The 25,732-nt window shown below is 43.0% G+C and overlaps 3 protein-coding genes across 7 annotated transcripts; 1 reads left to right on the plus strand and 2 right to left on the minus strand.

Annotated features, from left to right (window-relative positions):
- Positions 1 to 18: 18 nt before the first annotated feature.
- On the minus strand, positions 19 to 3,645 carry THUMPD1 (THUMP domain containing 1). Its single transcript, XM_032703526.1, has 4 exons — positions 3,384 to 3,645; positions 2,944 to 3,124; positions 2,337 to 2,585; positions 19 to 1,741 (listed from the first exon to the last, which is right to left on the minus strand). Exons 1-4 carry the CDS (start codon positions 3,597 to 3,599, stop codon positions 1,419 to 1,421), a joined length of 969 nt encoding a protein of 322 aa, XP_032559417.1. The 5' UTR covers positions 3,600 to 3,645; the 3' UTR covers positions 19 to 1,418.
- Positions 1,611 to 25,469, plus strand: REXO5 (RNA exonuclease 5). 5 transcript variants are annotated; one of them, XM_032703495.1, is made up of 21 exons: positions 1,611 to 3,141; positions 4,388 to 4,534; positions 6,080 to 6,268; positions 12,920 to 13,041; positions 13,924 to 14,050; positions 14,906 to 14,990; positions 16,281 to 16,430; positions 16,573 to 16,661; positions 17,476 to 17,591; positions 18,397 to 18,535; positions 19,073 to 19,167; positions 19,986 to 20,088; positions 20,698 to 20,834; positions 21,153 to 21,261; positions 21,607 to 21,717; positions 21,844 to 21,981; positions 22,465 to 22,557; positions 23,036 to 23,255; positions 23,776 to 23,969; positions 24,244 to 24,353; positions 25,244 to 25,469. In XM_032703495.1, exons 5-21 carry the CDS (start codon positions 13,985 to 13,987, stop codon positions 25,311 to 25,313), a joined length of 2,025 nt encoding a protein of 674 aa, XP_032559386.1. In that variant the 5' UTR covers positions 1,611 to 3,141; positions 4,388 to 4,534; positions 6,080 to 6,268; positions 12,920 to 13,041; positions 13,924 to 13,984; the 3' UTR covers positions 25,314 to 25,469. The 5 variants fall into 5 exon arrangements, with proteins under 5 accessions (XP_032559386.1, XP_032559387.1, XP_032559388.1 ...); XM_032703496.1 differs by having other exon boundaries at positions 4,396 to 4,534; XM_032703497.1 differs by lacking the exon at positions 1,611 to 3,141 and having other exon boundaries at positions 4,375 to 4,534.
- On the minus strand, positions 5,136 to 10,928 carry ERI2 (ERI1 exoribonuclease family member 2). The gene is made up of 7 exons (XM_032704319.1): positions 10,637 to 10,928; positions 10,197 to 10,324; positions 9,892 to 10,048; positions 9,298 to 9,398; positions 8,182 to 8,263; positions 7,415 to 7,503; positions 5,136 to 7,214 (listed from the first exon to the last, which is right to left on the minus strand). The coding sequence occupies exons 1-7, from the start codon at positions 10,926 to 10,928 to the stop codon at positions 5,889 to 5,891; spliced, it is 2,175 nt and encodes a 724-aa protein (XP_032560210.1). The 3' UTR covers positions 5,136 to 5,888.
- Positions 25,470 to 25,732: the final 263 nt, after the last annotated feature.

Here is a 25,732-nt window from a genome sequence, read left to right on the forward strand (position 1 = left end):
ATAAAAAAAACACCAATGGAGGTAAGAAAGCAGAGTTTTAATAAATGGGTGGTAAGGAAGACAGGACTAGGGAAAAAAGTCATCTTCATTTTCCAAATTCTAAAACAATTTTGAGAGAACAGGAAAATACAAATTATGAGAGACTTGAACACATCATTTTCATTAAACCAAGACAAGTAACAAGTAGCGTTCTTCAAGATGAGTCTTCTCCCATTAGCAATGCACAGGCTTTTATGCTAGAAATTAAATACTAAAACTAGACAGTTGTACAGGAAGCATATTCAAAACCCTAGTGGAAAGCAAGTTATAGCTGCACTGGTTTGCGTTGGTTTTTAAAAGTCACTGAGATATTCAAACAGCTGTTGTAACAGACAACAGAAAGACTCACTAACATTACTTTCAATCTGAAACAAAATTATTACTGTAAAGCCAAATATGTACCAAAAAATAAAATTTAATTCCCCTTATGTAGCATAGTAAAATGGAGAGCTTCTTTCAGAAGAAGTTTCCAAGCAGTATTTAAATTCAAATTTTTAGATGTAAGAAAAGAATAAAAACAAAAAAAACTTTATAAAATCCCTCAAGGATTAATTCTTTGGAAAGAGCAGCAAAAGGCTATTTGCAGCAAATTAGTCAAAAGGATTCTGTTCAGTGACTATAGCATTTTCTATAAACCAGTAACTGCTGCATACACAGCTAATGTAAACACATGTGTAGTTTTTGATAAAACAATCTGCAATACCTGCACTGTACTTGTACTGTTCTAGAACAGTTCAATCTCTTACTCTAAATCCTCTCATAATATTCAAGTATTTTGATCACAGCAGTTCTTTCCATTCATTTCAAGACAGTATATCCTTGTAGAGCTGTAAATATATATATATATATGTATAAAACCCTCCATTATACAGGAAATTATCAGGTTTACCTAATTCTGTTGTTCACACAGAAAAATGTTACTGAGTTCTGCAGTTACACAGTTGTCAGATCACTTCCTTCAAAACCCTCTGCAATCAACTGTCTTTTCCAGATCTCTCACCATAGAGCTGGTTCTGTGCTGCCTTTTGGTTACTGTAGCCATCAGATATAACAAAGGAGACTCCATACATGTCAGGATGGCTACAGCTACATATACATGCACACACTCCTGTTTTTTGTGCCAGGCAAAGGAAATGCAGAACAAAGCTGTAGAAGGACAGCCAGCTTCACCAGAAAGGTGATGTCCTCTTGAGTACCCTTACATTTGCTGTAGTATCTGTTCCACCTGCAGTGAGCTTTAAAATTCTTACACATGTGGATTTTAAAAAGAGGATCTCAAAACAAAACCCACTCTCCTCATTAAAACACCCTTTCAGAACTCTAGGGCAACTTTTTTTATATGTTTGGATTATGTTTACTTTTCCCTTCTGTCACATTTTTTACCCTGTAAGTGCATCGTTCCCCTTGGGCCCAGCTTCTATTTCACCTTGATTCTTGTTCTCTTGTTTTACTTCTTTTGAGCTCTTCTCCTCCTCAGTTTCTGGTTTTACTACCTGTGAGTTCTCTTCTGTCAAACTTGATGGGTTTTGTTGTGTGTCTTCTTTGTTGCTCTTCACCACCTCCTGTAAATTGTATTTTCTGAACAGAACATAGTCTCTCACCACACTCAAGCAACAGACGGTTTTTATTATTTCTACCACAACTGTGTATTGAGGATTATTAAGATCGACTTTGTTTTCTGGATTGAGGCTGCCCACAATTCCTGTAAAAGAAGATGCAGTTTAAAAGATGCTGGGAAAAGTGTTTCAGAGCATAAGCACACCTTATTGAAAGGATAAAAGTTAAGAGCGAGAAGGCAAGATCCTCCTCAGTTTTAGCTAATTACTCATTTTTGTAATTGCTTAAAATAACAGAACAGAGCAGGACACTCAGAATACACCACCAGTAAGACTGGAGTAGCTGAAAAACTATCCCACTACAATTACCAAGAAACAAAATGCTCAAGTAAGGTGAAGCTATTTTATAAGTCAAAAATTCAATGGAAATAGTAACACATTATTTCAATATAGCAGCCAGAGAAAAAGCCTGAGAACAGTTATTTCAAAGCACATTTAACCGACACTGCAAATTATAATCAATGTTCTCTCTTGTTGTCTCTTAAGACATCAACAGCAACAAGAAATACTGATGTCAAGCTTTTTTTAGGTCTTAGAGAAGCTTTTATAATTCAACATACAGGCTTTCAGCAACAAACACGTAAGCCCATTAAGATCACTTTGAACTGTCTGATCTATGCTGTGCATGCAACTGTGGGCTGTGTATATACTTGTTCTGTTTTGTGTGAAATCCATACATACCTGCCAATTCTTTAATTACTTCTTCCCTACTCATATGACTGTTATTACGAGCTTTGTAAACGATCTGAAAAGTGCCCTTATTAGGGGCTTTAAACCAAGGCTCAAAAAACGTTTCCGTGTACTTTTTCATATCCTCCATGAAAGCCTTGCAAGTTCCAGAAATGGGCAGCATGCGCAGAATGACTCTTGTTTTCTTCTTTTTAGTGGTATGCATATCCTTTAATATATGGTGCACCAGGTTCTCAGGTTCTACAAGAAAAAGAGTTACGTATGAGAAACAAATAGAATGCATTATCTCCCTCCTTCCCCCTCTAAATAATAAGCTGGGGAAATGCACACTTGGCTTCGTTGCTGTCAGCCTCAAATCCTTTTTATGTAAAGAGCTGATTTACTATATCAACACTGGATAATCAAAGCTTATTTTGTGAAAGCACATTCCTCTGCCCTTAGTTTCTCCATTAATGACAAAACTCAGTGGCACAGCGAAAGGGAAGGGGAAACACTATTTTTTTTAATATACACGTGTTTATTGGAAGCCAGGCTCTGTGGCCTATCACTAAGGGTGCTCAGAGCAGTTTGCATTACTCAGCATCAGCTGATGTCCCACCTATGCCCTGGGTTCTGATGAAGACCACGTTGTTGGCACCGCTCTCCACCGACTGGAACCGCCGCAGCTTCTGCTCCGTCGAGGCACGGATCTGGCCAACCTCCTTCTTCAGGGCCGCCTCAACGTCGTCCTCATCCTCCTCCCTGTCGCTTTCAGACAGCCTCTCCTCGTGATCTGAAAACTTCACACAGTCTGTCGGTGAGTACCGAGCCACAGCGCCCGCAGATCACCAGGGGCCGGGGGGTGCCGGGCACGGGCCGTTCCCGCAGCCAGCACAGGGAGTCGCGGATAGAAAGCAGCCCTGGGGGGGCGTGGTGAGCACAGCCGGGCTGCTTCACACACAGAAAGGGAAAGGACAAGAGGCCTTGGGGCGCCGCTCCCCGCCGGGTCCGCGCTGCCCCCGCCAGCCCCGGGCGCCCGGCCGGCCCCGCCGCACGCACCTGCTCGGGCCCGTAGAGCAGGTCCCCGTACTCGCCGAGCAGGCTGTAGGCCTCCCCCACGCACTTGCGCTCGTTCATGTTGCAGGTGATGAGGATACCGCGCATGCCGGCCTCCAGCTGCCGCCCGCCGCCGCCGCGGGGCCGCTTGGCCCTGCCCGCCGCCGCGAAGTGCCCCTTGGGCCGCCGCTTGCGCGCCCCCGGCTCCGCCGCGGCCATCGGGCCGCTCCGCCGGCACCGCCGCGATGGCGCCCGCGCCGCGCCCGCCCCCCGGCCCCCGCACGGCCCACACAGCGCCGCGCCTGGAGCGGCGGCCGCGGCACCGCCCGGGCCTGAGGGGCGGCGGCGCGGGGGGTTGGGGTGCCGGGCCCGGGGTGACCAGAGCTCCAGGGCGACCTCAGCCGCGGCCAAACGCCGTCCCTCATAGACCTTGACGCTTTCGCTTCCCCCGAACTCCGGCTCCCAGGGTTAAAGCCTGTGTTCACGATTTCGGAATTGAGGGGAGGGCAGTGGACGTGTTACCTAAAATCGGCACTTAAAAGAAACTTCTAAGACTCAATCTTTGAGTTTTAGAAGCCAGGCATTCCTTACTGCGACGCCAGGTGCCCTGCGAATCATTTCGCCAAAGTGCACACTGAGGGATCGCTGCGACAGCTTATATGTCAACATTACATGATTATTTATTTTTCATTCCCCTCATTCTCATTACATAGTCATGACATTTCCCAACACTTATTAGCATATATGCATGTCCTTATAAGGTCTCTGAGGGTCTTCATCTAGGGTCTTGGTGCTCTTCTCTGTCTGAAACCCCCCCCCCAACTTCTAAGAGACTGCTTTGTAAACTTCAAGACGATGCACATGGTTAAAAAGTAACTGAGTGTTGCCTTGCTGGCTGCCTCAGTTCTCCTCCTCAGTGTTTCTTCAAATCATTTGGCTTGGCTATGTGTAGTTCCTATGTTGTAAATACTATGAATTCTTGTTACATCTCCAAACCCCAACATCAGACTGACAGTTGCTGAAGGGGAGTGAGCAGCCCTTAGTCCTGCACTGCAATACCACATCCAACACCGACCCCTGCGCCCCTGGCTGGCGGAGTCCTGAAAGTGTCACAGTGTAGAGGGACCAGCTAAAAACAGCAGCTTTTTGAACAGGTAAATGGAAGCCTGAGACTTTCCCTTGGAAGTTGTATCTGATAATCATTTTAATCACTTTTTGTTGGCACCCTGAATAGACTTCACTGCTGTATCTGCAAAGCGTACATTTCTGCATTGGTAAAGCAGAACATACTGTTTCTGTCTGTCCACAGCCTTCATGAATATCCAACCCAGTCTGCACTTTCCATTCTTCCACTAATCACCGTGGGTTGATTTGTTTCCCAGCAGTCAGTGCTGCAGCTTCTGAAGGTAGAGCTTAGTGGAAACGAGAACACAAATAGCTGGCAGCCAGCTCCCTGCTGTGCCTCATCCACTACTGTGCTCCTGCACTGTGGGGTTCTCTCTACATAGGACAAATTTTGTTCTTGAGTCCTATTCGTTCCAGTTGAACTGATTATCAGATACAACTTCCAAGGGAAAAGTCAACTGCAATAAGCAACACTAGAAAAATGTAGTTTCTCTAAGTCATAGACCACTTATAACAGCTGAACCAAAAATCCAAGGACTGTTTCTCATTCCTATGGGAAGACTGTTAGCGGGAAGATCAGAAGAAATGAACTGTGCTGGACAGAGCAGAGAAAAAAATTAAAATACTTGCTGTTTTGTAGGATTTTTTATAAAGTAAGGTATTGCAGATTTACACAGCAACATCAAGTAAAAGACATGGCACTATATCCTTCCTAGTTTAGGTCTGAATACATCCTTACTTGATTCCCACCATTTTGCTGTCCCAGGTGCTACACAAACAGCTAACAGGGCAAAAGCAGACACTGGTACAAATGAAATGGGAAACTCAGGGAGGCAGGAGCACAACAAGTGATGGGAGTTAAAGTTATTTAATGAAGTGTCACCAACATCTTATCTTTATTGTTACTTAAAGGATAAAAAAACCCCAGTAGGAGTTTAAGAGAATACTATTGCTTCAAGAATCACTTTCAAGAAGTGCAACAACTTCTAAATAGATTTTTAAAAGTTAAGTTATAGTCATCTCAAGTAAACTTACAAAAAAGTGCAAATAAAATCTGTGTCATTAAAATTGTCTTTAAGGGCTAGGCTAGTAAAGAATCTAAAATATATAATAAAGCAGAAATTTAAGATCTGTAGCAACAGCTGCTCATACTTTAATTTTAGCACTTACAGTTTTATCTGTTCTCTCACACGTCATTAATGAGTTACTTTAGGATATACTGATATTTTTGTATGCTTCAGCAATTTCCATTTCTATCTGTGTTAACCAAGAACTGTTTTGTCCCATTCTGAGAACATGTATCTGATATCATTTGACTGTCCTGATTACATCAAGCATGAAACTTAGTGACTTTAAGATTCAGACAAAAAATTTTATCCATTTTCACGTTCTCATAGAGGGTCTAAGACATAAATAGCTTTTGTTGGAAGAATTTCCTAAATTACTAGAAACAGTTCTAAGAGGTGTCAAAGCATCCACATTCAGGGGGAGACCATTAGATTTCTCTTTGAGAAGTGCATATTCCCACTTGAAGTATCCACAACCTTTTCTGTTACTGTTTTGCTTGCCAACAGGACAACAGAAAAATGCTTTGCCATGATTTGGGCCAGCATTTGACACACAGAGTTTTTTGGCTCTTCGACCGCAGTTGCACAGAGGGGGAGTTGGTTTTCCACTTCTCACAGCTCTTACACGCGGATTCAAGTTGACCGTGGAGTTGAGAATGGCAGGAGACACTTTGGGCAAATTCGAACTTCTCAAAGGTAAGGAATGATCAAAAGATGAAGTCTTCTCTTGATATATAGCAAAAGACTGTTTTTTTGCTGGTGGGAATGTTTTTGGACTAGTTGGCTTCCTTTTAGGAACCTCTGAAGAAGTAGAGTAATTTCCCGTTAGTGCTGAAATGGTATTTCCCTTTGCAAATGGTAACTTAAAAGCTGAAAAATTTGAAGTCTGCCTTTGCACTGTTCCTACATTATAGATTGTAGTATCAGGACTTTTGTAAATGACAGGTTTCAGAGGTTCCATGGATACTACACTTTTCTCCAAACTCTGATTATCTGAACTTGCCACAGCCAATTCTTTTGAAATTGTTTTTTCTTCAAACACTGTTAAACTATCTGTACTCGAGTCATCCTTGAGCTGAACAGAGTCTGAATTTTGTTCATACTGAGATTCTGGTATTAAAGCAACATCTTCCCAGTCTGTCAGCAGAGACAAGCAGTCAGCACTGGTACTGATCTCCTCACTGGAGACAGTAACTGAGGGGATGGTAGTGGAGACGAGCACCAGTCCTGGCCCCTGTACTGGGGGGCTGTATCTGGCTGTACCCAGAAGCTGCCCATTGCTCCATCCCTGCTGGATGCCTGTTGGTGCAGGACTGGGAGATGGCTGTGCCAGCTCAAGAGGAACAGGAAATCTGTCAGTAGATGCTGCTGAAGGGCTTTGGCATTGAGCATGGAATTCAGTCCTTGAGCTGCTGCTGGGTACAGCATGGACATCTGCTGAGGTACAAGTGGTCTGTTGTTCCTTGGTCTGTACATTAGAATTTATGTTGTTTCCAGCAAAAGAGTGTTTGTTCTCAGCCAGAGAGTTTGTTTCCCATGTTCCATCTCTAGATGTCTCAGGCCTGCTCTTACTTCCCAGTGGAGTCTTGTCAGTGAAGTTTCCAGCCAGTGTTCTGGCAATTAAATTACCCTGCAGACGTGCCTAGGGAGTCCGTAAACAAAAGCAAATTTTGGAGAGTGAATACCCAGAAGTTTTGGGAATCAATGCACAAAATTAATAAGTGTATCAGCCTACGGATGTTCTGTTCAAATCAAAGTCAGGATTCTGGGTTTATTATTTGAATAGCTCATCTTTCATCTGTATTCCAGGCTACAAAGCAAGTAGATGAAGTAGTTACTAACCTTATCCAAAGATTTAGTAACCTTCAGCACACATCCATCACAAATCAGCCTCCAAGCAAGACGAGCAGTATTCCGAGAATCGTCCAACCCTTCAAAAGTATGATTATATTAATGACTTCTTTTTAAACTGCTACTGGGGACAGTTCTTATTAGAGGAAAAATGTGATCTAGGTAAGCCTTACATAAATGACAAGGAGTCATAGAACTCTGACACAGTTATCTAATTCAAAAAAGGAAAGTGGAAGTAGAAAATTCCAAAGAATTCCCTGTGCTGAAACATCTGAAGGACCAATCCACAGACTTGAATATCTATTCACAATTTTAAAAATCCTTTCCCTGTTTTATTAATCAAGTCCAAAAAAATAAATTCATATTGTGCTGGAATTTTCTCACATTAACATGCTGTTCAGAGCTCAAGTTTTCTTATCCTCCCTCCACCTCTTTTCTTTTGCATCCTGGCAATTCAGAAATTGATCTTGTGAACATGCACTCAGTAGCACTAGGAGAGACTTCAGAAAAAAAGTATGAGTCTGGAAATAACTAACTCTGATCTTTGAAGCATTTTGCCTTTCTTGTTTTGCTGTTCCTTTGGACAGAACATTGCATAACATGGAAACAATTGTTACTATTCAGAGTAGTGACTAGCTACTGACTCGCTGCTTTAGTTTAGCTAACTAAACTAAAGAGTAAATATTTAGCTTTATAAAACAGATATTAATATGCATTATGTGCCTATATTAAAATTAGGATCATCATATCTCACTTACCAGAATGTTCCCGTCCTACAAAAGCTATCCCCAAATCCTGCAAAGCCCCATTTAGCCCTTTAGGCTTCCTATTATAGAAGGCCTAAGGAAAGAAATGCAGGTGCTCAACATAAAGCATTTCAAAACTTCTTCCTAGTCAAATGAAAACCATTTCAGAAATATCACCTTATGAATAATAAGTCTCACAAGTCAATTGTGCAAGTTGGGTGTCTGCATTGAGGATAAGACTGTGACTTACCCTGTGACAAATCAGAATGGAAAAAACCATGAAACCCCTCTCCCAGTCTTAAGCAAATCCATTCTGTCTGAGCTCTGGAGTCATTTGTCTGCACTCTTTGGCTTACATTGATGAAGGCCTTAACAGACCAGCATTGAAGAATATAACTATAAATAATACCTTGACATATTTAAATATCCAATCAAAGGCACGGGCATTAATATATTTGACATAGGTATGCGATTTTTTTTACATGAGAAAAAGTGAGTTTTGCTACTTATTCCCAGTATCTGATTTGATCACTAGGAAGGGGCGATATTCACACTGTTTATTTTTAGAGACCTAGTTCTGTTGCACAAGTAGACTTGTGGGTCACCCTCTGAAAGTTTCCTTGATTACACAGGGAAAGGTACACTTAGGTGCTGTTAGCCCCCAGGTTAGAACTCTGTTCTGGTATAGACTATGTAATAAAATATACATTCATTTTTTCAGTGTTATCCATACTATTCAGAATGTACTCTCTGGTCTTGACCTGTAAGTACCTCTATGATGATAACTTTCAACACAGCAATGTAAGGCAGCAATAAGGGCACTCAGAACAAGGGATGTTAGGAAACAAGCAGAGCAAAAGGTGTAAAGAAAGGAAGAGCAGCTCAAAAATTCTCCTGGGATTATCGATCATTTATCAAACAACAATCTTTTCCTACCATTAAGATTTCTATTAAAATTCACACAGTTCTAGGCCATGCAGTTGGTTATTGAGTGACAACATGAAAAGAAAACAGGTTACAGGTTACTCTGGTCACTGAGACATACAGCATTGGCTTGCAAGCTCAGGTATAGTTACCCTTTGAGGTGATAATGTGGATATAAATGTTTCAGTCTATTGATCTCCTCACCCTGTATGTTGCTTTGAGATCAATCCAGGAATTCAAAATGTCAGGTTTTCGCAGCTGCTTCCTTTTACACTCGTACTGCAGACACACACCCAGGTCCCAGTCTGTGCAGGAAAACCACAGTCAATGCAACACTACAGAACTGGCCTAAAATTCACATACTGTGGCCTATGTGGCCCTTTATGTGGCCTAAAATCTACATAAAGGGACATAACATCAATAGGGGAGGAAGGACAGGCTGTGAAGTCTTTGTCCACAGAAAACACTGGGGTTGCTGCAATGGGACATCAGGAGAAGCGAATCCCTGCTGTTAGTAAATGACTTCAGACAAGTAAAGATCTCAATCATTAAATTGTTTAGACAGATTAAGAACGGTGACACAGTGCACTATGTAAAGCAGAAAAATGTAACAATCTCAGACCCTGGGGACAGAGATGCTGCAAACACATCAGGATTCCATATTTTCAGCCTTATCCTAAAATTGCACATTTTTAATACCTAATACCAGGATTTTGGCAGAACAGAAGTGAAGACAGTCTCACTAGTGCCACCAAATGTTATTACTCTGCAGAAAAAGTAAATGAAAATATTATTTACCTGTCCAAGTAACAAAGGTACAAGCTTTTGCTTCCAAAGAGAAATTACTCTGAGTATCTGTACTGAATACAATTTTCTTCTCCTTTTGTATCTTTTGAATCCATTTCATAAACTGTGATAAGCAAATGTTGAGAGGGACCCCTTCGTCAACTTGATTCTTCATGAAACAGAACAACATGTGTGTCTTAGAATGCAAGGAAATTCATTTGAGGTTTATTTCTTTTTAGCCCTTTAAAGGCCTCTTTAAATAAAATTGTAAACAGCAATTATACAAGTGTAAAACAATGCTAAATCACAATTTATACCTGTGTTATGCCAGTTAGTTCTGTACAGAATTCAGAGAGAACAGGATGCTCCTGGGGCTGGACATACACGTGGAACTCAGATTCAATATCTCCCGTTGAGGTGTTTAACAGGACTGCTGGAAATTCGACTGTGACAAACACAGAAGGAGAAGAAAAAAAAGAGAAACAACCCAACATGCAAAGAAGCCAGAAAGGTTAAAGCTGTCCAGAGAAATTATTCCATTTATATATGGGTGCCTTCCAACTCAGCTGAATCTATGATATAATATATAAATATGATTTATATATGTATTTTAGACAGATAGATATAATTTAGATATTATATTACTCCATTAAACTGGGGCTGAAACGCCAGGACTTAGAAGGAACGTAATGAAGACACAACGTTCGAAGGCAGATCGCGGCCCCCGGGCCCCCCGCCCGCTCCCCGGAGCACTCACTGATCTCGGGCCAGCGCTGCTGCCTCTCCCCCCAGCACGTGGCCTCGAAGTCCAGCACGATGAGGAAAGCGAAGCGCTGCCCCGCGCCCGCCCGCGCCCCGCTCCGCGCCCGGGCGCTGCTCCGCGCCAGCCCCAGCCTCCTGCGGACACCGACCGCGGTCAAGGACAGCCCACAGCCCCTCCGGCCCCCACCTCGGCCCCTTCCACCCGCGGTGCCCCCAGAGCCGCAGCCCCTTCCACCCGCGGTGCCCCCAGAGCCCCGGCCCCACCTGGCCAGGCGCTTGGTGGCCATGGCGCCCTCAGCGCCCCGCCGCCATTTCAAACGTGCCGCGGGCCCGCCCCCATCGCGCGCTCGGCGCTCGGCTGCTCCGGCCGGGAGAGCGGGGCCCGTGCCCGGCGCGGCCCCGGCAGGCTCCGAGTGCCCCCCTCGGGCCGGGAGCAGCGGACCCGTGAGGGGCAGCAGGACCCCGCGCTCCGGCCCAGGCCATGGCGAAGGGGCTCTGCCTCAACGGGCGCAAGCGGCCCGCGAGAGCCGAGGAGGAGCGGGCGGCGCGGAAGAGGCGGAAGGCGGATGGCGGCGGCCCCGGGCCGGGCCCCGAGGTGAGAGCAGCGGGAGGAGCGCGGTGCGGGCCGCGTGTCCCTTACGGCCCCTTCCCGAGGTGCTGCTGTGGCACACGGTGGGGCGCCGGGAGCAGCGAGTTCGTGTTTCGCCAGCAGTGCACCGGGAGGGTTGGCTACAGGCTGTGCCCGCAGGTAACACCATGGAATGCCCTGAGTTGGAAGGGATCCACAAGGGTCATCGAGTCCAACTCCTGGCCCTGCACAGGACACCCCAACAACCCCACCACGTGCCCGAGAGCGTTGTCCAAATGCTTCCTGACCTATGCTTGATGCTGTGACTGCTGCCCTGGGGAGGCTGTTAATGGCTTGGATTCTGCTCCAAGGAATGTGGAAACGAACTCATTTGGAGTGTTCAGCGTTACATTTAAGGAATTTTGTTTAAAAAGTACATACGTCCTCCAGTATAATCTGCTAAACAAAGCAGATGTTGGAAGGAGCGTTGTGTCTGAAGGGCGCAGAGCAGCCTCAGGGGACACCTCACCCGGAGTACTCTGACTCAGTGTGGGACAGGAGTCACTGTGTCCAACCTGTGAGATCAGCCCTGTTTGTACCCATCTGGAGACTGAAATTCCTGTGATTGGCAGTACCCTCTACCTGCTGAATCAAAACTTCTGCTCTTTGTCTGGTTTTTTGTTTGTTTGTTTGTTTGTTTGTTTGTGTTTTTGCAAAGCTCTAATTAGGCCATGTTGAAAACAACAGTGTCATGACTTACTTTTCTAACTTAGCATGAGAGATGAGGCACCAGCGTGCTGTTATTGCCAGGTGATTCTTAACCACTGGAACCTCAAAGGTTGTCACCTCTCTTTAACTTCCTTACCCAATGACAAATGTCTTTAAGAGCACAGTCCCAGGTGAGCAGGCTCTGGCCAGATTACTGAGCACGAGACTTGCTAGTGTGCAGGGGAAAGCACAACTTCTGGTGGTTGCTTATCCTTTAGGGTCTGATATTCTGTAGTGTTCTGAGGCCTTTTCCCCTTTGTATGCAATGATGTCTTTTCATCACATATGAAAGGAGCATCTTTAAAATTTTTACAGGAGGAATTCTTTGGAACAGGCCATCTGGTCGGTGGAGGTCTCCAAAATCCTGCATTTCCTTGCTGACTAGCCTTTAGAAGAATTTGTGCATTCAGGCTTAAAGAACTGCTGTGTTGAACAGTGTGGCACAGTCCCCACCTCATCCACTCGGTGTTTGCTTTCTGCAGTTTTTTTGGATTTTACTGAAACGTTTTTCCCTGCAGGGGTCAGCAAACCCCTGTGCCAGAGCAGATCACACACTGCAAATGGAGTAAATGGGTTTCAGAAAACCTCAGATGGAGTGGGTACTTGTACAAATGTTCAAAGCTGTACAGCAGGAAGTGGGTGAAAGAGTTACAAGAGTAGAACGTTGTGTTTGCAGATGAATTAAGTCTCCTCACTGCATACAGCTGCTTACGTTAATCTTTGTTAAAGAAATCTTTGAAGTTAGAGTACCTGAATTACTGAAATGTTGACAGTGAATTTAATATTAAAGTGTGATCTGAAAGGAAATTTTTGCCCATAACGAGTGGAAGACTTATTTTAAATGTAGTTGATTGAGTCTAAATAGTTTTCCTTTTACTTTATTTTCCATGAACTGGTGTGATTACATAAAACCTCTCTTTACTGGCATTTCCCTTTCCATAGGAAAAGTCGTGTCGCCTGTCAGCAGCTTTGCTTGGGGAGGACTGTGAAATCAGCCATGACCAGCTGTATGAGTTGTTGAAGTATGCAGCTTTGGGAAAATGCCACAATGCAGCTCAGCCCAGGTACAAAACATCCACAGTCAGGAATCAGCCCTGTCCTGTGCTCTCCTGTGTTGTGAAAACATTCCTCAGTATTGGCCACACTGGGTTTGAAACACTCGCAGCACGGTTGCCATAATGGCAGCCTGGATTGTGCAGATACAGTTGTTGTTAGACTTGGCCAGAAACCAGAATTCCTCTTCTGACAAAAATCCCACCATTTCATAGTTCCGTTTCGTGCAGTTATGAAAAACTAAACTACTGTTGTGGAACCAAAGAAGCTTCACACACTGACAAGCAAAATACCATGTTAAAATATTAACACAAATATTAACGTGTTCCGTGTTAGATATAATTGAAACAGCATTCTAGAGTGTTTTGGGAAAAACATTTTAATCATTTTTCCTTTTCTCAGGGCAACTTCTCAGCACTGGAAGGAAAAGGCTGAGGAGGGTCCTTGGATAACAAAAATATGGTGAAATGATTCTTAAAATGAAACTCAAAGCAAAAATTATCCCACTTTAGATTTTTAATAGTGAATAGAACATTATTTTGTGGGATTTTTTTGATGCATTAATTCACTAGACTGCATCACTACAGCTGAAGTTACTTACGTGTATGCACATTCTGATGCATATAAATGAGGTATAAATGTCTTGAAATGGTATGCAGCAGAAGTTTGCTATAACTCATTCTTTCTCTGTCTCCCATATTCTGTTGCTTCCAGGAATATGTGTCTTCTTGAGATAAGCTACAAAGCCTCTTCTCATTGAAGTCATTTGGCACTTTGCCACTCACTGACTTAAAAGCTGGGCTGGTTCCAAGTTTGTTTTTAAGAGTACTTGATAATTGTTTTGCTTTGATTTTTATTTTATTTTTTTAATTAATGCTATTTTCTGACTGCAGCTGGTGCCGTATTTATCACCAAAGCCACCTGGCTGGAGTTGTGGTTGTTGTTCTACATGAAATGAGCCAAGTCCATTTCTACAGATTCTATTTACAGTTCAAACACCTCAGAAAACTGTTCCGGCATGTAAGTCCCCAAACTGCACTGCTCTCTTCTAAACTTCTTCCAGTTCTGAAACCACATCCCAGGGATTACTGGCTGCAGTGGAATTACTGCCTTTCCTCAGGATGTGGCCATCTTTGACTCTCACAGCAAGCAAATGAGAGGATCTATTTGCTGCAGTTGTCAGCTCAGAACAAAGGCCAGGGCTTTGATATTAGAAACAGGATTTCAAGACTTATGTCTTTGAAGCCTTACCAGGTGAAACATGTATTGATGTTTCAGTCCTCTGACTGTTACATATCCTCACCTTCAGGGTGCCAATGAGATTAAAAATATCTTGGAATAATTCAGTAACTTGGAACTTATTCTGAGTGAGGAGACTCCCAGTATAGTTATGCTAGTCCCACTGTTGGAAAATTTCACTTTTATTATTTGCGCTTTTATATTAAGTTTCTCCCATTTCCCCAAAAGATTATTAAAATAATTGTTTTAATTTTCTGACTTACAAGCAACATTTTTGAAGGAAGAAAGAAGCACTTCGATTAAGGCTCCTAGAGAGTTCCTCCTGAACTGCAGCAAATGTGAATCACAACTTAACTGGAAAGACTGGAACTGGCTTTAATGTCTATCAAAGAAAGTTTTGAGATTTGCCTTCTTGATTGTATCAGGCAAGGCAAATCTGTCCCTTAGTACAAAGAATCCCGTACCATATGTCATTAAAACAGGCTTGGTTTATGTTGGTTTTTTTTCTTGAGAGAACACCAAACATATTTCCACTATTTCTTTATCTATCCTCCCCTAAATTTAGCTGATTTGGGGATCAAGAAGAAACTTATTTGCTTGTTATTTCTGCCTCTGTTTCAAAATCTCTTTTTTCAGAGATTCACATTAACACCATCTGCTGACTTCCTCGCCAGCCTGTATGGGGAAGGAACAGACCTGAAACCTCAAAACACAGCACAAGGTACCTTCTTTGGGTTTGCATCGTCTCTTTCAAGACACTGACTCACTTTGAGCAGTAATTCATGACTTGCATCCCAGCGGGCTGCCATGGTAAACTTGTTTACAGAGGAACACATGCAATGGCTGATACTACGAGACTTCTTACCCTGACTAGTTCAGTAACACTTCTTGGGCTGATTGTTACAAGTAAATGCAAAAAGAGAGAAAGTCTTTAACATATTTAATTCCAAATTCTGATGCTTCATTACCCATCTTGTGATTATTTTATTCTAAGATGTACCTAATAAAGGACACAGAGATATAAATTAGATTTGAGCTAATAAGTTACTAATTTCTTCTTAGTTTACTTTGTTATACTGAGCAGCAAATCAAGGAGAAGAACAAGTGTGTTGACAACTGATTTCCTATTTTTACCCTCTTTATAGAGGTGGTTGTAATCCAACAGGCTTGTACAAAACCTGCAAGACACTCAAGTGAGAACTTCACTGAAACTGTTAGAAGTGTAAAAAGAATTTTGAATTCAGGTCCTAAATAGGAGACTGAGCAGCTGTGACTGTCAGTGTATCAACAGTCCTGTAGCATCTTGACTGTAAATCTACTGCACAGTCACAGGTCAGGGAGCTCAGGTATACTTTTCTTTTAAGAGCAATCTTCAGAGAATCACCCTGAGGGTAATTGATACAGCTGTGGATTCTGGGGTCAGTTCAGTGTTTGCTTCTTTGTGAGCCACACTTAAAGCACATTTGTCTCCTGGTAATTCTTAAGGGAAAAATTTCACAGAGAAGGTAGGAAAAGAAAAAGAGAACTTCTTTCACAGCTTACATGAAGTAACACATGATTGTGTTGTCATGCTCATGAAGCAAGTTTGTTCTCTCTGTTTCTGAAAGGAATGTGAGACAGAGACTTGTGATGTGACTTGCTTCAGCCAGCAGTGTCAGTAGCTGAACTGGGAAAAAGAGTAAAATATGCTGAATGTCAAGTATATTTATTATATATAGTATACATAAGGTATACTATTACGTATATATAATGTATATAGCATGTGTATATTTACACACAGTAACTGAGATATAAATTGGAGATATATATATATATAAACTGGAGAGAGAGAAAAATAAACTGGAGACAGACTGTGTGTCAGTCTTTCTATCCACCCATCTCTCTCCAGTCCATTGTTCTAGGTAGTGTTTTCATTTGAAATGGTGCAGCCTCTAAGTGTTTATCTAATGCAGAAACTGCCTGCAAGTGGGGAGTGCTCTCTGAGCTTGACAGGTGCTTCTGTATTTTACAGGCTTGACTTCCACCAGCAGTGACTGTGTTACTAAAAGCTCAGACTTGCAATGTGATCCCATCATTCAGAGATACGGAGAAAAAAGACGAGGCCTTACCAGCTATACTCTGACTTTAGAAGAGCAGAAAAAAAATGACTATCCCATAGAAGGTCAGTTTTTGAGGGCTGTTTGGTTGGGTTTGGTTTTGGTTTTTATAATTTTAACAGTTGTATGTTCTGTCATGTAAGATATATGATGAGTTTTAGAAGAAAGAGGTCTTTTTCTTTTATCATGGGTGTGTTTTCCCTCTAGGCTCTCCAGGATGCAAGGATTATATCTCTACAGAGTGTGATCAGCAGAGGACAGACAGCAGCCCCCTCTTTGGTCTGGATTGTGAAATGGTAAAAATCAATGTGTGTGGCCTTACAAAATAGAGTCAAGCACCAAACTCTTACCAGCTATTCCCAAGTGAGCCAAGCCCCCTCTGTATTTGCTAAACCAATGTGGATATATTAATATTTACTGCCAGTCCCTTCACTGATGGTACCAGCGCTAATGCAGCCTTGGGAAGGGCACAGGAAGTGGTTCTGGCAACAAGACAGAGATATTATGCTGAGCAGAGAGCTCAGGTCTGTGTTGGCTCTCAGCAGCAGATGGATCTGCCAGGTCTATCAGCAATGCTGCAGTAACCCCAGAGACTGCTGTGGAATTCCTCCTCAGCTCTCCCCGAGGTTTGGGAAAGATACTTCCCTGTCATACATCTTCCCTTTAGCCATCACAGTTCCTCTGGCAGCATGCTGTGGTGAAGATTCCTCCTTTAGTGCAGTTTTGCCCTTGCAGAGATGTCTATTTGGCATCAGCATTGAGTAACTAATGATACAGCCTGGGCTCTTTTAAATTGTACAGTGTCTCTGGTGCTGATGCTGTCAGTGCCAGCTGTGCAGTGCAAAGCACAAACTGATTCTGTGAAATCAGCACTTCTTTATAATGGTTTTCTGTGTGCTGTGCTTGCCTGTGTGTTTGCTGTGCTTATGGTGCACATTTATCAGTTAAAATGAAGCGTGCTACAGTATAAAACAACCAGCTATGAGTGCTAGATCTCCAAGTCAAGTAACTCCTTAGTGATGCTGGCTGCAGCCAAAGCAGGTGTGAGCTAAGGTTTTTGAGTGGCAGCATCATGCTGATCCAACAACTGCCTCTGCTTCTTCCTGACAGTGCCTGACTGCAAAAGGGAACGAAGTCACCCGTGTGTCTTTGGTGGATGCGCGGGGTCAGTGCCTCCTGAACGAGCTGGTCAAACCTGAGAGCACAGTGATGAACTACCGCACCAGGTCACTGGCACACATGTTCTTATCTCTGTCTTTCAGATTCAGCCTCTTTGTTACACAGGCCCTGTCAGAAGGCATTGGTTTGTACAGGTGCCTGCTGTGTTTCCCTCAGTGTTAATACAGTTCTTGCTGTGTGACTAAAATAACCAACACTGTGTACACTGTGCTGCACAGTGCCCACGTGGCTACTATGCAGAAACATTGCCATTCTGAAGCACTCTAGGGAAAGTTCTGTTACAAATTAGTGATACACAGTGCAAGTTATTCTTTACTGCTCTCTATAAAATAAGATGGAGGGTAAGAGTACAGGATTGCAGCCTGCATCTCTCTGCTCCATAGCTAAATTTGCTCATATGTAAAAAATTAATAGAGCAGCTTATCAGCTTGTACACATTTCTAAGGCTAGGCTCAGGATTATAACAAAAGCAGGCAAAACTCAAGCCTTGTCTTGTCCAAAACTTTACCTGGCTTTATGCAGGAGGTGACATGCCAGTCCCCTCAGATTACTTGGAAGAATCTCCTTCCACCATCAGTCTTGCAGTATATCCTTTCCTGTGCTATCTGATCCTACCAACTGCATCATTTAAGAATACTTGGGAGAAATAAACTTTTGAAAGAGATGTGGTGGCACTCACAGCAGTTTAATAACACCTGCAGTGTATCCTCTGATGTTGGAACAGAAAACAGTAAATGGCATTCTGTGATTAGTTACACCGAGTTCATATTTTACATTACCTGCTTGTAATATTCTCCAGCAGACACTGTTGCTAATGTGTTGCTTTTACCTCATCCAACTTTTGTTTTAAAGGTTCTCAGGAGTCACAAAAAAAATGCTTCTTCCAGTGAAAACAAGACTGTCAGACATCCAAACCAAGCTAAAACAAATGCTTCCCCATGATGCAGTATTGGTGGGTCATTCTCTAAACTCTGATCTTCAGGCTTTGGAAGTGAGTATGTTTTTAAGAGTATTTTTTCCAACCCTGTATTACCCTTTTCAGACATGAAAACTCTTAATAATTCCTCTTTTATTAGTGAACACTTGTTAATTGCTTTTAATTATGAATAGCCCTATGCCTATAAGGATTTAAAGAAGGAAGACTGTCTTTACAGCTATAAAATTTGCAGGGTCTGTTCAGAACCCAAAAGGAAGGGAGGAGTCCAGACATAGGTATGGTTGCAACTGAAACTTTACCTCTGCTTCACCCAGATGCTTCTGAGAGCTCTGTTATGGGAAGAACTGAAGAACTGCTTGAATCATAAGTAATCTTTCTAACCCAATCTAGATCTTCCCACTAGAGTTTTAGAGAGCAGAGTTGGACTTGTTTCATTATTCCTGTTGTTCTTTTTTTGTGGATCAGGTGTCTGTCAGTGAGACACTGGCAACTGAAATGAAAAGGCAGGGCACAGGAAACTATGAAGTTACTGCCCAATTCTATATGACTGCTGTTCTTAAATTAAACTGGTGATGTTTTTTTCTCCTCCAGATGATCCACCCCAGTGTTATTGATACTTCATTGCTTTTTGCCAGAACTGAAGGTCGAAGATTTAAGCTAAAATTTCTAGCCAAAGCTGTTTTAGGGTAAGATTATTACTGTATTGTCATGGGAAATGTTATAAACTGTCATGGTGGGTCATAGGGTCTTGTTCTGCCACTAGTCACATGAGAATTATTATCTTTTTACTAAAATTAAAAAAATGGCTGTGCAAGTAAGACACAGTAAAGAAGTGTTTACTGGCTGCTTTAAACATCAGGCAGCATAATAACTGGGCTTGTCTTTGAGCAAGCAAGGAGTGCTGTGACCCAACCAGGTTGGAGTCTTGGCCTTTCTGCACATCTGGAGCAGTACAGGTGTACTGAACTGTGGAGCAGCAGAGACAACTCTGCCTCACACAAATGAGATCCGTTGCAGTTGGCAAGAAAAAAAGGCTAATACATGAAAGTATAATTTACTGACTTAAATGATATTCCTCAGTGTACCACCTACCACTGCATAGTATGTCTCAGTGACACAGTTCTCACCATGCTCACAGTGAGTGTTAATACTCTGCAGCACCAAACTTCACTGAGCTGGAGGTTGCCTCTTTCTCTGTGTGCAAATTGTGGGTTAGGTCATTGGTGAAGAAAGAAGTAAAATTAAAAATAGTCATGTATCAGAGTACCAAGTATTAGCACTGCTTCTGTCAAACCCCATAAACTGTTTTGCTCAACATTGCAAAAACATTTCTTGCAGTAACTTTTGGGAATATTTCACAAGAATGCTGCTGCACAGAACTGAAATCCTTTTTGGAGAAGGGAAAGCTCTTTTGCCTGAAAAGGACCCAGTTTAGAAAAGACAGGATGTTGGTCAGTGTGGAAAAACAGATAACCTGCCTGTACACCTAATTTTGATGCCCTAGGAAGGAGATTCAGTGTGAACAGAAGCTTGGGCATGATCCTACAGAAGATGCTAGAGCTGCATTGGAATTAGCTCAATTCTTCATTGAGCAAGGACCAGCAAAGGTAATTGTAATATGTAATTAAGATTTCTATCCTTAAACACAGAACATACATGTTGTGCTTATGAAGGAAAAAAGAACCATTCCTGCCCATCCTCTCACTGATTTAAAAGAGAAAATGGAGCTGTGATAGAGGCCTCGATTTTGATAGCTTGCTACTTTCAGCATATATCCATATATTATATGAATAACCTGAGCACTACCAGTGTTTCAGTACTCACTGACATGAGTCAGCATTGCTGCTCATCTTGAAGAGGGGCATTGGGTGAAGGAGGATTGAGACACTTCCACCTACAGGAATGCCTGTAATTTTTCCAGATGAAAGAAGAGAGACACCTTGTGTGTTGTGGTAGTGATTCAGCTGGTCCTATGAGTCCCTTGCTTGTGTTGTTGATTTCTGAGAGAAGTTTTTTGGAGATGATTGCTGGTTGATGCTGTGAGTGCTGCATGCTCGAAAATGACAACAGAAAATAATAAGGCAAGAAATTAATGCTCATGTTTCTTCACTGCCAGAGTGTGCCTGTGTGACTCATAGGGAGAGCACAGGCTTTTTGGTTAGCTGCAATTAGCTGATGAGATGAAAGCCAACTACTAATCTTCTTCCTTCCTCAAGGTAGCAGAACTAAACTTGGAGATGCTTCTGACAGCTGAAAAACTGGCTGAGGTCTCACAGAACAAAGCTGCGCTGCAGCCACAAGGATGTGGGGTCCAGAAAGAGCTGAACGAGCCTCCACGTTTATCTAACCCATGGTAAGAAGATTCTCAAGTACATGTTTTTCCTTCACCCGATTTCTCAGTAAGATCAAAAAAGTGCCTTATGTTTTTTAGAAGCCATCAGGATCTTCAGAGAGACACAAGTAATTGTAGTGTAGCTCTGAAAAACTTTGAGCAGTTGCATCTTAAATTTCACAGCACATTTCCTAGGCTTCTTTGGATGCTGTGGACAAGAACATTCTTTCAGATTTCTTTAATGAACTGTATCATTTTTCTCTGACAAGCGTTTCTTGAAAGCTTTTAATTCCCCACGTTGATAAGCAGTGTGATTCACAGCTTGCTCCTCTCTGCCAGCTTTTTAGACTGCCTGCAGGTGACTGGCCAAAAACCCCTCCTTTTGGGCAGACAGGGACTAGACTCTTCCGGCCTGTGTCAGAGTAACCTGAGCACGTCAAACAAACAGGTGAATGGACTTAGAGTGGGTTGGTCTAAGCAAGCATCAAAGTAGTTCAAAGTTGTTCTTGTTCTGGGGGTGGGTAGATGAGTCCTATTTTAAAAAGCTGACTGACAGTACTGTTGACAATAGTGTTAATACCAGGTTAGCTAAATCCATTTGAACATTTCAGAAATGAGCTTTGATCCTCTGCATCCTCTCCTGACTCACGAAAGAAGAATTTCTGCCTGAGGGCTTTCTTGGACAATGATGAAAATTAAAGTTGGGAATTAAGTTCAATAGCTTTGTTTCTGATCCTCTGCAGTACCATTGTCTTGTACCTCTTTGAGCCTTGTACGCTCTTTTTCCCTCCAGATTCTTCAGAGAGCCTTGGAAGATGTTCCCCTGTCCACATTCAGTATCATTCAGTTCAGTTTGGGTCCAGAGTACATTGCATCTCACCTTCATACTGCACTTTATGAAAAGGTACTATTTTTTTTTTTGAGAACAATCTTCATACTGAGCTTGTAAAGAGATGTGATTTATCTAGGGGCACCGAGTCGTTAGTTCCTTTGTTTTGTGAAGTTCCTTCAATAATCTGTGTTCCAACAGGTGAGAAGCAAGCTGACTGACATGCTGACAATTTACGCAGGTCCTTTTGAAGAAAGCTTTTGCCTGAAGTCTGTGAAGAAAGAATTTGGGAGGTGTGGACCAATCCAGTCTCTTACAGTGGTAACTGAAACATTCCAGGTGAGGAGCACTTAAAGGTTGCTGACAGGTCAGGAAGACCTGAGTAATCTCTTGGAAAGATACGGATTAGAACCACAGAAATACCAGTTATTCTGTTTTGAGTTTTTTTCTGGTTGTTTAGTCATCAGCTACAACAATTCAGGGTACCTAAAACTGCTCCAATGACAAGAACAAACGCAGCTCGTGTGCTGCTCAGAGGACTTTGAGCACTGGGGAAGCCAAGATGCTTTTTGTCTCTCTCAAGAGAACTGATAGGTTAAGGCCTTTAATGCCCAGAGGAGGAAAGTTGATTACTAATTGATGAGCTAATTGAAGGGGGTTTTTAATGGCTGGAGTATATGGAATGTTATATATATTACTCCTAAACCCTTTTATATTCTACTTTTAAAAGAAAACACAACTTCATTGAGGCCTGACTTTTAAAAAGGGAAGGCTAATGTGTCTCATTGATAAGCCTGAAGTATCGTATTGTTCTGTTTCAAGCCCTATGTCTGTGTCCAATATGAAGTGCTGGAAGCTGCCCAGCTTGCTGTGGAAAACCTAAATGGAGCTGAGGTAGCAGGATCCTGCATTAAGGTAAACAAGGCAAATAGCCAAAGCACAGGTTAGGTTCAGCCTCCAGTCAGTCTGTCTAATGTCTGCTCACAGCAGTGTCTGGGCAAGTGCTGGCTGCTTGTGCTGTTACAGTCTTCTTGTCCCTGGACAATTTAGGCCCACTGGCAGAAAGCAAGTGGTTATATCCCTCTTTTTTCCTTTCTGCTTGTCAGCAGAAGGGGGTTAGAAAGCATTCTGACCTCCACCCGGAGCTTTAAAAGCAAGAGCCAAGTAACAGGGCTATGGCATTTTAGTTCTTTAGTGTTTCTGCATTACAAATATGATCTCTCTTCCTTTTTCATGACTAATTAAGTTAGCCTTCATTAGTCATATTTTTTTCAAGGGAGGGAAAATAGCCTGGCAACTTTTGGCAATGGGAGAAAAATACTTTAAAATAGAAACTCCGAACACAGAGCTGTGTGGGCTGATGTGCTGTTTGTTCCTGCTGCATCCACCCCAGGTGCAGAGACCTGTCACTGCAGCAATGCTGGACTGTGATGTTCTGATAAAGGAATTAGAACTGGATGTAGAAAATGAAGGTGTGATTTATGTGGCGGGTCTAAAGAAGTCATTAACAGAGACAGACTTGCAAGAAGAATTCAGCCAGTTGAAAGACTTGGAAACACTGTTCCTGCCAAAGGATCTCCAGAGTGGAAAGCACAGGAATTGCTGTTTCCTCAGTAAGTAGCTTCACACACAGCCTGCTTATTTCCTTCAAATAAGCTTATTCAGCAGCCCTTGGGACTTTGCACAGACACAGCCGGAGCTACTGAAACTCAGGTATACTCAAAGGGATGGTATTTAAAATACTCCAGTGAAAGCACATATTGTTTGGAAGAGCACTTTTTACAGCTAAATATTTAAAAGGAAAAAACACCTGCTTAAAAAAATAACCCTTAGAAAAATTCCAAAGCTAGGTGTTGGGCTCTAGTACTTCAGAGTGAGGGCTGGCCACTGTGCAGCTTCACACAGCCCAGTAATCACCTCTAAAAGGTGAGGACAGCTGGACAAGGGCTGCTGCTGCCAACTGCCATTTCCACACTCTGATGTTTATCTGTAGCAAAATGAGGATCTGCTTGCTGCAGTGATTTCAGTTTCTCATCTCCCTCCTGCTCCACACCTTTAGCTCTGCCTTGCAGGTGCCAAGAGGAAGGCAGCAACAGCAAAGCCAAAGCATGTTCCCTTCTCGTTGCATTTCAGAATTCCAGAAATCACAGAGTGCCATGGATGCCCTTGAAGCTATAAATGGATGGACCATGAAGGGTAGCGAGCTAAGAAGTAGGAATGCTCTTGCCTCAGGGCACCTCTGGAGATGGATATGGCAAATGAATCACAGCAATGGGAAACAAGGAAAACACATCTTCTATGAGAAAATGGAGCAGCTGTCTGACTCTGTGAGTGTGAGGCTATGCTGATGTTTGTTGCAATTGTTGAGGAGGGACTGCCCTGGGAACCTGGAGTGGTAACTTTGAGCTGACTTAGGTGCAGAGCTGCTTGTGACAAAAGGGTCTCATTGTGCTGGAGCAAAAGGGGCTGCCAAGGATCAGTTCTCTAGGGCAGTTTGGAGACGCAATATCACACGAGATAATGTGATGTTTTCAGGATGCAGCGTCCCCAAGTATGACTACTGATGAATTGGGAGTTTAATGCTTATATTCTCTTATGCAGGAGCAGGATCTAAGGAAAAAGGTGAAGAAGTTAGACCACCATATCAAAAAACTTTATAGAAGTCTGCAGAATAACACCCTGTGTGTTGTTCTCTTTCCTGGACTGAACAGGTAACTTGCCACCTATTTTGCACAGAACCAAGGAAAATACAGAGCTGAATATTTCTATCTTAATCTGTTAAAAATTAAAACCCTGCACAAGGGAGTGAAAGCCTGAGAGAAGGCCTGAAGAAGCTGTTGTACTTAGTCTGATTTTCCTGTCCAGCCATAAAACCTCAGCCCTAAGTTCTGCCCATAAGCCAGGCCTAAGACACAACAAGCACAAAAACTGACACCACTCATGTAGCTGAGGGTCCACAGCACTAATTAATTGTACAAGTCATATCAGTTCACCCTCTTTCCCCTGATCAATGTTTCATCCCCACTGACAATGAGGTAAGTTTTTTGTGGCCATGAATCAAGCAGTTTCCACAGGAGGCAGGTTTTTTGGGTGGTCACCCCATGGAAAGGTTTGAGGTAAGGATGGCTGTGAGTTACTGTGGCTTTTGCAGTAGTCACTGTGTTCAGCAGGTCCAAATTGACTGTTCAAGGGCCATCTCCAACTACCCTCACTTAGCACAAGCTTGCACCACCGAGGGGTATAATCCCACCAGCAGAACAGGTGGATTCAGTAATCTGCATCCACAGGGAGCCTATGGAAGCCCACAGAGCCTGGCCCACACTCTCAGACTGCTGAGTGGGGTGGACAGGAGCTCCTGCTCAGGCTCCGAAGAGGTTTCTTGCCAAGCGAGGTTCCTGTGTTGCTGTTTCCCAGAGGACCAACAGTCCCGAGGAGGTTTCTTCATTTAAAAGAATGCCAAATAATTGCTGGATGGAAAAAAAGTTACAGTTTTTCAAGGTGCTGACCCTGAGGGTTGCAGGCCTTGCTCCCGGACCAGCCGAGGTTATGTGCATCAAGGCTGCCCTGAGCAAAACTAACACACCTCTTGTTTGTGTTGCAGCACACATGGATCACAACCCGGCCTTGGTCTGATGGGAATAAAAAATGACGGAGGGAGGAGTGCTTGTTAAACTGCCAAGTTTTTAAGCAAAGTCTTTTGTTAAGATATTTTTAATTACTTGAAATATTGATGTCTTTGTAAAGATCTCTTACCACAAGAACAATAGGCTTTCACTCTGTATCTTCTATGAAGTCTAAAAATAAAAGCCATTCAAAACATCTTAAAACACAAAACCTTTTCCATTAGACCTTCTTGCTGTGGGTTGAGCCAGGCAAGTGCTTGGGCAGAGCAGGGGCAAACCAGGGGCAGTGCTGCTTAGGATCAGATCAGGATTGGCCTGTAGGATGTCGTTCCTTGCCGGAGACCGAGGGACCAGCTGGGGCATCTTCACTGAAACCCAGGCCACAAACCAGCCAGCCAGGTTAGTGTAGAACCTGCAGCAGCTGCTCAGCAGTTAACAGCTTCCCTCAGGAATTGTGTGGATTTCTG

The sequence above is a fragment of the Chiroxiphia lanceolata genome, chromosome 16, assembly GCF_009829145.1.
Source record: "Chiroxiphia lanceolata isolate bChiLan1 chromosome 16, bChiLan1.pri, whole genome shotgun sequence".
Lineage (NCBI taxonomy): Eukaryota > Metazoa > Chordata > Aves > Passeriformes > Pipridae > Chiroxiphia > Chiroxiphia lanceolata.

What these genes read in the sequence shown, in the direction of transcription:
- THUMPD1 (XM_032703526.1), bottom strand. Translation starts at nt 3,599, where the DNA reads ATGGCCGCGGCGGAGCCGGGGGCGCGCAAGCGGCGGCCCAAGGGGCAC. An exon ending in TGCTCTACGGGCCCGAGCAG is followed by an intron (nt 3,125 to 3,383) that starts GTGCGTGCGGCG and finishes GACTGTGTGAAG; the next exon opens with TTTTCAGATCACGAGGAGAG. An exon ending in AGTAATTAAAGAATTGGCAG is followed by an intron (nt 1,742 to 2,336) that starts GTATGTATGGAT and finishes CTTCTTTTACAG; the next exon opens with GAATTGTGGGCAGCCTCAAT.
- REXO5 (XM_032703494.1), top strand. Translation starts at nt 11,123, where the DNA reads ATGGCGAAGGGGCTCTGCCTCAACGGGCGCAAGCGGCCCGCGAGAGCC. An exon ending in CACAATGCAGCTCAGCCCAG is followed by an intron (nt 13,042 to 13,923) that starts GTACAAAACATC and finishes TTCTGACTGCAG; the next exon opens with CTGGTGCCGTATTTATCACC. An exon ending in ATACTGCACTTTATGAAAAG is followed by an intron (nt 21,718 to 21,843) that starts GTACTATTTTTT and finishes GTGTTCCAACAG; the next exon opens with GTGAGAAGCAAGCTGACTGA.
- ERI2 (XM_032704319.1), bottom strand. Translation starts at nt 10,928, where the DNA reads ATGGCCACCAAGCGCCTGGCCAGGTGGGGCCGGGGCTCTGGGGGCACC. An exon ending in AACTAACTGGCATAACACAG is followed by an intron (nt 10,049 to 10,196) that starts GTATAAATTGTG and finishes TGTTTCATGAAG; the next exon opens with AATCAAGTTGACGAAGGGGT. An exon ending in TTACTAAATCTTTGGATAAG is followed by an intron (nt 7,215 to 7,414) that starts GTTAGTAACTAC and finishes CGGACTCCCTAG; the next exon opens with GCACGTCTGCAGGGTAATTT.